Source organism: Pieris rapae, chromosome 21, assembly GCF_905147795.1.
Source record: "Pieris rapae chromosome 21, ilPieRapa1.1, whole genome shotgun sequence".
NCBI lineage: Eukaryota > Metazoa > Arthropoda > Insecta > Lepidoptera > Pieridae > Pieris > Pieris rapae.
Genome location: NC_059529.1, coordinates 7197981 through 7208824, shown reverse-complemented (window position 1 = coordinate 7208824; position 10844 = coordinate 7197981). Strand labels below are relative to the sequence as shown.

At 32.2% G+C, this 10844-nt stretch overlaps 1 protein-coding gene across 1 annotated transcript; it reads right to left on the bottom strand.

Moving 5' to 3' along the window:
* Nucleotides 1-362: 362 nt before the first annotated feature.
* LOC110993940 (glutathione S-transferase 2-like) lies at nucleotides 363-8747 on the bottom strand. Its single transcript, XM_022260370.2, has 5 exons — nucleotides 8638-8747; nucleotides 7621-7759; nucleotides 5482-5649; nucleotides 4539-4681; nucleotides 363-662 (listed from the first exon to the last, which is right to left on the bottom strand). The coding sequence occupies exons 2-5, from the start codon at nucleotides 7751-7753 to the stop codon at nucleotides 492-494; spliced, it is 615 nt and encodes a 204-aa protein (XP_022116062.1). The 5' UTR covers nucleotides 7754-7759; nucleotides 8638-8747; the 3' UTR covers nucleotides 363-491.
* Between the last annotated feature and the right edge of the window lie 2097 nt (nucleotides 8748-10844).

The window sequence follows — 10844 nt, the reverse complement described above, 5'->3', positions numbered from 1 at the left end:
TACTTAGCGATCACGAGTTGCCAAGGGTATTATCTGTAATAAATTACCAGTTTTTCTGTTCTATGTTAGTTTGGGAAATAGGAGTAAATAAGTTACAGTTACAAAAGATGCTACATATTTGTAACAATAAAAAAAATTTGGGAAGTAAGTATTAATTTCAAATTCGCAGCTGGTTTAAAATAAAAAAAAGACAATGTTGTTATTTTTTATTTATACATTACACATACACTTAAAATATTAAAGCATATTGTCCTATGACGTAATAATACAAATTATTAAATGCAGTTATTTTATGATTTGGGAAAAATATCCGACACAAAACTTCTGCGCATACGGCAGATAGGTACTGCCCTATTCTTTGTATATTGATTTAGTGGCCAGTAATACCTCGGTTTATTTTTATGAGTTCTAATTTAAATCTCAGATCAAAAACAAATCAGATCGAATACATTCATAAATTATAAGTTATAAACAAAGAAATACTGTCTATTTTAAAATTTTGTTTCAGGTGCTTGTTTGAGGTAGGCCTGGAGTTTGGGCAGAGAGTACACCGCGTCAACCACTTGTTGGAAGCTTGGGTATTTCTTTTCGAGTTCTGGAGTTCGGAACATTACTTTTAAGTAGTCAAACATTCCAGCGAACACAAAGTCTGCCCAGGTGAGCTGAAAATAATAAAGAAATTAAGCACAGTTTATATTAAATAGCAAACATCAACAGAAAACAATAAGATATGTTTTTTAATTCGTTCATTTTTGTTCATTCATCAAATTTATTTAACAAAAATGTGCGCGGTATTTATTATCCTGTATTGCGATGCGATATTATTATTAGGGTCTGTTTCACAATGTATGGATAAAGTACCAAATAGCTATGCAACACATAAATTATTTGGAAGATAAAAGTTCCGAATAAGACACTTCGCGTTTCATGACGAATAGCGCTATCTGACAGTCATGAAACGCAAAAATATCCTACCAATAAGTAATAAACAGCTTATTTGGAACTTATCCGGACATTGTGAAATAGACCTTTAGTCCTATATTCTAACTTAAAAACTTTAAGGGTCTGTTTCACAATGTCCGGATAAGTTCCAACAAAAATTACTTATTGGTAGGATAAACAGTATTTTTGCGTTTCACGACTGTCAGGTAGCGCTATTCGTCATGAAACGCGAAGTATTTTATTCGGAACTTTATCTTTCGAATAATTTATGTTTTGCATAGCTATTTGGTACTTTATCCATACATTGTGAAACAGGCCCTTAAACTAATTTAAAACAGCATTATAAAAACACTCTTAAGAATATCTTAATCCGTATGGAAAGAATGTCATATAATCTACACGCTAATCATTTTGTACATATAATAATAATAATAATAATAATAATAATTTATTTATTGCACGAATATGGTATAAAATGTCAAGGTGGTACAATTGTCAGTCGTTCGCATATTCTGCCACACACAGTGGCGCGCAAATTTATCTTAGTTTAGATTTTACATTATTAGTCAGATTCATATCAATTAAGTCAATTATCATACATAATTAAATTTATATAAATTACCATGTCTCACACAAATAATCGTTTATTGAGTAGTACGTTTTTTCTAAAAGTAATGCACTAAGTCGCTTTTTAAAGATTCTTGTCGGAAGATCTTTAAGTTCTTTCGGTAATCTATTGTAAATTTTAATTGCCATACAGAAGGCGTTTTTCCGAAATAATTCTAAATTTATTTTTGGCACAGCCAATTTCTCCCCATGTCTACTACTTACTACATTCGATTTAAAAATATGTATATTTCTGTGTACGAACAGGGACATTTCTAATATATAAATACATGGAAGAGATAACACTTTGAGTCTCTTAAATAGAGGCACGCAACTATCGATGCAATTTGCTCCACAAATTGCTCTAATACATTTTTTTTGGGCCTTAAATACCCTATTCACTTCGACTGAATTTCCCCAAATTATAATTCCATATCTAATTATAGATGCAATATATGCATGATAAGCAGCTAATACCGCATCATGGTTAACAGTTTCCCTTAGTCGTTTTAACACAAAAACAAAACGGTCTATTTTGTTCTGTAATTTTTCAATATGTGATTTCCAATTACAAAATTTATCTATCGTTATACCTAAAAATACAAACTCGTTCATTATGTCCAGTTTATTGTGTTTATATTGTACGTCTATTAGTGTTTTAGAGTTATATGTCTGAAAATGAATTATGTTAGTTTTGGTCATGTTTATTTGTAGGTTATTTGAATTCATCCAGTTGATGGCGTCGTCTAGAGATTTAATTAAGTTGTTTTTTAAATCTTGGTCGTTTTTGCCTTTTATTATAAGTGTAGTGTCATCAGCAAATAGTATACAGTTCTGGTGTATAGCATCTGGGAGGTCATTTATGTATGTTAGAAAAAGTAGTGGGGCCAAAATACTGCCCTGAGGTGTTCCGTACTCATTTTTCTTATAGTTGGATCTATAGGTTTTTTGTTTTAGTTTACAAATCTTTGTTATTTCCACATATTGCATTCTATTTTCAAGGTAACTTTTCACCCAGTTATAGGCATTACCTCTTATTCCGTAGCATTCTAATTTTTTTAAAAGTCTTTCATGGCATACAAAGTCAAAAGCCTTTGTCATGTCTAAAAAGATGCAACCTACAAGCATTTTATGATTTAAGCATTCAGTAATTTGTTTAACTAGGGTAAAGCACGCAAGGGTAGTGGAACGATTTTTCCTGAAGCCAAATTGTTCTTTTTTTAGAATATCGTATGATAAAAAGAAATTCTCTATTTTATTATACATGACTTTTTCGAAAATTTTAGATAATATGGGAATTAAAGTTATTGGTCTATAATTAGTCATTTGTGTTTTTGCTCCTTTTTTATGTAATGGTTTGATAATTGATATTTTTAGTTTTTCAGGAAAGATCCCTTCTACTATCGATAGATTAATTATGTATGTCAGTGGATCAAGTAGGTATAATGCGCATGATTTAATTGTTTTGGTATCTAAATTATCGTATCCTGTAGATTTTGTATTTTTCAACGATGTAATAATTTTTAGTATATCCGTGTTATTTATGGGGGAAAGAAAAATACTTTTATGGTTTAGAGGGATTTTAGCTTCTGGCAAATTGTTTGTTTTATTTTTAGTAGGCAGTGAGGTAAAATAGTCATTAAAAAAGTTGCATATTTCATGCGGTGATTCATATGTTTTGTTATCGATATTAATTGCTTCTATTCCTGAATTAAATGTCATGTCTCGTGTATTAGTTTTAATTACATTCCAGGCTGCTCTAGTTTTGTTTTTTGCGGAATTTATGTATTCTGCATTGTTAAGTTGATGGGATTTATGTATACATTTTTTTAAGATAGATGAGTATTTATTATATGCAGACTTATTTTGTTTTTTATTGTGCTTATTTAAATGATATTTTAGGTATAACGTTCTTTTTCTTATACAACATTTTTATGTTGTATAAGAAAAAGAACAATCAATGACAACTAAAGCTATATGATAGTATAGCTTTAGTTGTCATTGAAGGTCCATTACTCATCTTTATCTTTTACTTTTTTTTAATCGCTCCGATAGCAACTATTTTAGGAATAAAAACATATATATTTTGTGTGAGTTAAAAAAAAATATTTTGTCTATATTAAAATAGTTAACAGTTAGTAATAATTAATTTAAACTCTCCAAATGGGATCTCTATAAAGCTTTTTAGGGAAATATCAAAAAGGTTAGTCGACATCACAGGAGAACGAAGAGCTGGCAGCTACCTCGCACAAAGAATTAGTCTAGCTATTCAAAGGGGGAACGCTGCCAGGAAGCTTGCCTAAAGGGACTCCTTTTAATAATATATTTATGTTTGTTTGTTAAAAATGATTCATTAATATATTGTCATTTATTCTAATTTGTATTATTTTATTCATTTTTAATTCATTCAGCAAACAATTCATAAATTTTTAAGTACTTTGAGCTATGATCAAACTGAAATTCTACTAGAAGTAATAAAATAATAATTTTCACATAATATGTTCTTGTCATGTCAAACACCCTTTAACACTCACTAACACAAGCATGCGTACCCTTCGCCACTATCACACACAAATACACACACACTCACATACACAATCCCTTACAAACTTCCTTTTTGTTATGTATATGACTTGCTATGGAATGGAAGCCTGGTTATCCATATTACAGGTTCTTACCTAGTTTAGAAACCAGTCTCCCAATACTGTCACTATATTATGAATTATTATTGTTAATGTTTAAGGGAGAAAAATAAATAAAATGATTATTATTATTATTATTATTGTTCGACTGTCTATACCCGATTTTAGGAGTTATAGTTTGTTCACTAATCGATACCATAACAACTAAAACCCGGCTCGTTACTAACTCTAACTAAAACTACATAATAATAATATTCATATGTGGGTGTGTTTTTAATAATTACTTATTAATATATTCTAACGTTCGACTCTCGACTTAATCTGTAACGATAGAAGGTAAATAAATACCTTGCCAGCAGCAATGTGTCCATTGTTCTTCTTGATGATCTCGTCGAGTTTCTCAAGCAACGCCGGGTAGACGTTCTTAGTGAAATCCGCGTGCTTTTTAGCCTTCAATTCCGCGTCGGTTTCGTATTCGACGGCAGCGGCCTCTGTAATTTATTAAGTTTTTATTGTTATCCTAACAATAATATATAAAAGGTTTGCAAGAAATTAAAATTTGCTTTCTCGAGTAGATCGAGTCAGATACATAATTATTCACTCATATCAATATTGATATTGACAATATTGTCAATAATAGTAAACTCTATGTACTATGAAATTGCTGTTATTTAGATCTTAGTACTATAGCAGGGTCATAAGAGGAGCAGATAAATGGAACAAAATTGTAACACTTGCCCAGACCCAGAGGCCATAAAAGAAGAGGTAGGCAATTTAAAAGGTGGGCCGAAGAAATCGTGGAAATGGCTGGAAAGACTGAGACCTGGACAAGATTGGTGTATAAAAAACGAGAGTAGAAGTAGGCGGGTCATGTAGCAACACAGTAACTACATGGGGGACTACCAGGCAAACGGTACAGAGGCAGACCTTACACTCGATGTGATGATGATATCAAAAAAATCGCGGGTCTCCAATGGATTCAAAAGCTCGGGATAGAGAAAGATGGCAAACCTTGGATGAGGCCTTCACCGGAAAGGATTCCTGATACATACGAACTGTTAAACATATTTACTAACACAAAGATTAACCACATATTAGTGGATCAGGAAATAATTTAAGGTTATAATAAATAAAATAATTATTTATCAAATTCGCAGGAACACTGAAGGAAAATTTAGTGCCTTGTTAGAATTGGGTTTGAGTATAAGAAATTTTCGAAAGCCTATTCCAGTCAGCCATGTACTTGGGTTATGATCGATCAATGTCGAATATGACAATTAACATCACTTACTCGCACGGATATCATTAACGAAGTCGACATTCTGGTCGATCTCCAGATCCTCTTCAGCATTGGCTCCGGAGAGGCCGTACTTGCGGCCCAGGTACCGGGAGATGGCAAAGCTCTGTGCGTAAGGCTTACCATCGATCTCTAGTACCGGCATCTGACCAAAAGGTGTCGCTGTAAAAATTTTTTTTTTTACATCTAATAAGTTTTTTACACTAAATTCTTCCATAATTATATATGGGAATATTTAATTCGACTTAATTAAGATTTAACTACTTAGAATTATTCAACAAACCCTATATTGTGTTATAAATTATTTATAAATAATATTGCCATTATCAACTATTTTTTGCAATATCAATATTATCCGCTGCCATGTTCAATTGGTTGCGTGCGATTGAGATAGAACGGCAAGAGGCTGGCCTTTGAAAAAGCCGCGTCATCTTCGAACGGCCTAGCCCATCCCCCAAACAAAGACCCGTAGGGAGCTCCGACACAATTTATCGGATCCGGATAGTAACAATTATTCTTCACCGAGGAAGGCGGCTTCTAAATTGTTAGCTAAAAGCGCGGATTATAGACCCATATTTATAACAGATGTCGTAATTATTAACATTTTTATATATTAAATATGCTTTTGGATACACCAAATAATTATTTTATTCAGTGCACACGCAACACACAATCTAGAAAGATACTTGATTGTTATCGCCTGATTATGATGTGGCTGGCATTTAATCTATTACCTTGATGTTTCATTGATTTTTCCGTTGGTTTTGAAACTTAGGGTAATATTTGAAGTATGACTCTCGTATGTGGAAAACATATTGGATTGGAACACGGTAACTTAACTAAGCGCTAAATATCCACTTCGAATTATAACCTTGTGAATAAGGAAATAAATTAAAAAGAACGCCTTATCAAAATATTAATCGTATGTCAATTGGCTGTATGGACTAAAGTCCTTTGCCTTTCCCATTAGGGATAAACTGAAGAAAAAAAAATAATCGTATGTCAAGTGTCAACCGTGACGTTTCCAAAATGGCGGAACGAGTAGCGCAAAGCGCTGCGCACTAAATCTTACGTTTAACACAAGGAAGAAATCGGCTGACCTCCACACAATGTTGAAGTTACAAAATCTTTTTTAATAATTCCGATATTAATTAACCTTTATCAAAACGAGTGTTTAACAGGTGGCCGCAGCAATATAGGTTATCACTTATCAGTTCCGATTGTAAACCATAGATAACACTACCTATGCGGATAACACGAGTACTAAATCGATGGCTTTTATTTTTAGAAGGACCCATAGCACATGGGCATCCACTTTTATCTATGTAACATATTCATCTATGTAATATATTTGATAAACGATATGTTTTACTGGATAAACATAAAGGTGTAGGATGTTCTATGTTGTTATGTTATCTGACTACTGACTTGACTTGAAACATCATCTAATAAGTCTTTGATGAAAATCAATGAACTCTTGTTTGGAGTAAATTGGGTGTTATCATAGCGATAATATGTTCTACTATAAATTATATCTAAGTTCCCGAGTCGAGACTTAGCACTAAGTATGACGCCCGATATAGTTTTAAGATTATTGACTTAAAATATAGATGGACCAGACCCAATGGACCCGAAGCCTCCTGGAATGAAGACCTTGGCATTACTAAATACCAACTACCGCGCGTGTTGAGCGAAAATGGATGACGCCTCTGTCCAAAGATTGAAATAAAAGAATTGCTTATAATAATCGCGTATGTATAAAAAAAACGTATTGGATTTCAAATTACCGAATTTTTATCAATTTTTATTAATATATTGTACTTATTGTAACTAAACCTTATGTGTCTTATTCATTATGGTTATAGGTAAATGAACTAAAAACCATTGCTAAAGAGTTCACAAAAAATCATGTAAACTGAGACGAATATCGCTTGCCCCGGTCGTAAAGCAATATGCGGACAAGGCTAAGCTTTTACCGTGGCTTGCCTCGGGCGATTGTTGGTGGCTCCGTGGGGTTTTAGTGGGTATGCACAGTGGCGAACCCATATGTATATTAAACTGTATTTTTGTTGCAGATTTTTTTCTGATTTATTTCTGTGAACTATTTTATATATGTTTATGAAATATACATACATGGCTTAAACGCAGGCCAGTCCTCCTCGGAGACTCTGATGTCTTCAAAGTCCTGGCCACCATAGGAGAGGAGAAGACGAACACTCTCACCGAGAGCCTTCAGCGGGAAGTAGTAGAGCTTGACATTAGGCATGATAATCTGAAAATGTTATTGTTATGAATCTTTGAAGCAATTTTACAATTATTTAAAATAAATTTTAAGTATACGCGTATAAAAAAACGGCGGCTCTACAGAATATTTACAGAGCCCTTAAAAATCGGTCCAAGGTAATGAATCGGTTTGGTTGTATAATTGTCTCGAAATCATTGGGAAAACCATAGTACTCAAGACTGCCAAAAAATGTAGCTTACAGAAATATAACTTTATTTAGTAAGTAGGTAATTCTATGTGTATTAAATAAAAAACATCTTATAAAAGTATTAGCGTGTTTCTATTCGTCATATATTTTTTTAAGTAAATTTGTACTCAATTGCCATTTAATGACAATTAGAAAAAAAACTATACATTTTGTATAACAATATATCTTTCAGGTTGCTAGTTAAACGGCGCTGTTGAGATAAAGGACTTGGCTGTTAATTGAAATGTTGATTAAGCTAGTTAACTGCGACATATATCTATATATGTATAAATATACACGTACATATACAGCATATTACTAGATGCAAACGATCTTATTCAAATTCTTATTATAGTGTAAACTCTGTTCTACTTCTTTAATTCATGAAATACATTTTAAAATAAATGTGAAAATTATTTTATTTTTCAGTAAAATTAGAAACACCTTTTGTATTTAGTTATTTTAGAAACATATTAAAAATAATACACAGTTTAAATACGTAAAGTTAGAAACATGACGGCCTTGGATGAACGGAACGCATCAATGAATGCCAATTTATCTTTATTATCAATTCAATATTAGTCATGCAGGATTATTTGACTGAGAAGAGGGTTATTACAGTAGCAAAGATTTAATATTTATCATGCTGATTTATAACAAAGTGTCAAGTGATACTTACAAGTTTGGTTATATAGCTTCAAAATAATAACTCGCAAATAACGCAGAGCGTGCTCTCAACATAGACCCAAAAACTCAAATATGTGGGTGTCGTTCGCGATTGAACGGGTCGTTCGTTCAATGACGTCACGTAGTGATCCGAGGGAATTTGAGAAAAGATTTGAAATTTGCGACAGAAGCAATCGAATATGAATCTTAAATGTTGGTTGGTTGGAGCTAGAATCTATTTTATTCATTAAGTTTGCTTCTACTTCCGTTTAATAAGCTATTTTATGTTTATACAAATAAGGTTCAAACTTCAATATTAGCCGGTGGTATTATTGTTGAAAAGGGGATATATTTTGAAAATTTACTTTTATTTTTTTTAACAAAAGTTTCTCCCTTCATAGAGAAACAGGTTTTGAGACTAGACATTCTGTTACATTTTTACAAAGAAACCCCCTACCTAATCATAAAAATTAAATCAATTTAAGTGCACTGTTTTAAAGTACTCATTTGTTTTATTTTTTACACAGTAGACGAAGAGTATGGAATAAACTTTATGATTATGGGTACTATCTTAGGCACGAACTTTTGTTTGTTATTATTCAATACATACTTTTATATTGTCTGATTTGGTAAGAATATGTCAAGAAACGTTTTAATCAACAATTATTTCTCAGAATTTGCATCAAATATTCCATATTCATTACAAATTCTTATACTATTGTTAACGTGATTAGTAAATATAACCGACTGAACCATACACTACATATGACATCATGCATATTATTAGTTGAGGACAAACAATTTGACTAAAAATCTATATTCTTGGTAATTTATTTATTTTATTTATAAATCACTTCTGCCTTTACAGCTGACCCTAAATTGACACGAGTGTACAATAAGTAATATACTTTACAGACGAAACACAAAAATAAACAAACATATGAAATTACATAATAAGAAGTACAAGAAATTTACTTCCTACTATACAAAATACATACATTATCCTTACTGACTATGCCAATATGATAATATCGAGAATCATTTTATAAAATATAATAAAGTGCATATATAATATTAAACACATAATTGATATCCCAACAATAAAAAAATGCTGATTCAGTCAACCTCAACTGATTTGTTACTAGTCTATTCTACGCCTAGGCGCGGAGGAAGATCAACACCTTGGTGTAACCTCCGCAGCTCCGGCTTTTTGGACGAAAAAGCCTCAGCTGGTTTTTTTATATAGAACAGTGGGCAAACGGGCAGGAGGCTCACCTGATGTTAAGTGATACCGCCGCACATGGACACTCTCAATGCCAGAGGGCTCGCGAGTGCGTTGCCAGCCTTTTAAGAATTGGTACGCTTGCATAAAGCGTGTGCTTTGGTACGCAAAGGTGGAGGGGCTGCTAAGATGTCCAAAAAATCTATTTTACTCATATAGCTTATTAATCAATTCTTTATTTGTTCTAGTTCGACATATTGAGGGCCAATGGGTCATTGGTATGATAAAAGAGAGATCAGAAGATCTGAGATTGGAAGTGTGCCCAGACAATATTGGGGCAGCTGAAGTATTAGTATAAAAACATCTAGAAGTTGACACTACCATCCACAACGACTTCTGTAAAGCATAATATTATGATTGTTTATCAAAGCATGGGTACAAATAAAAAAATAAATCACTCAGATCCTGATAACCCACTCATGTCTAATTCCACTCAAAGTTCTGTTAACATAAGACAACAAATATCACAACTTATTAATTTATCATGCTAGCGAAGTAACTAACACAAAATTCAAAAAGGTATGATATTTGATAATCGTGTAACCTTTTAACTTAAATCTTATAACATTGTAATTTTTTGTATTGATGTAATGATAAATAGAATATTTCTTCAAGCAACTTTCACAATAAAATAGTTAATAGGTTGGTGCATATTCCTAGTTTAGCAAAATTTTGACAGATGGCGCTGTAATCAATACTAATAATGTTATTAAAAATATTATTTAAGTAAATACATTTTCAACTGTGTCTTTGTAAATTTGTCTGTTTAACATGATAAATAAATTATTATAACTTTTATTATGTTGCTCTACCTCCATGTGGTCGGCCGAGTATTGACTAGTGCAAACTAGTCAAATATCAAGTATATAGTGTTGTAACACTATTCAGTACATTAATGTACTGTAGATAACAGGTACTGTCACTGTCAAGGTAAAGTA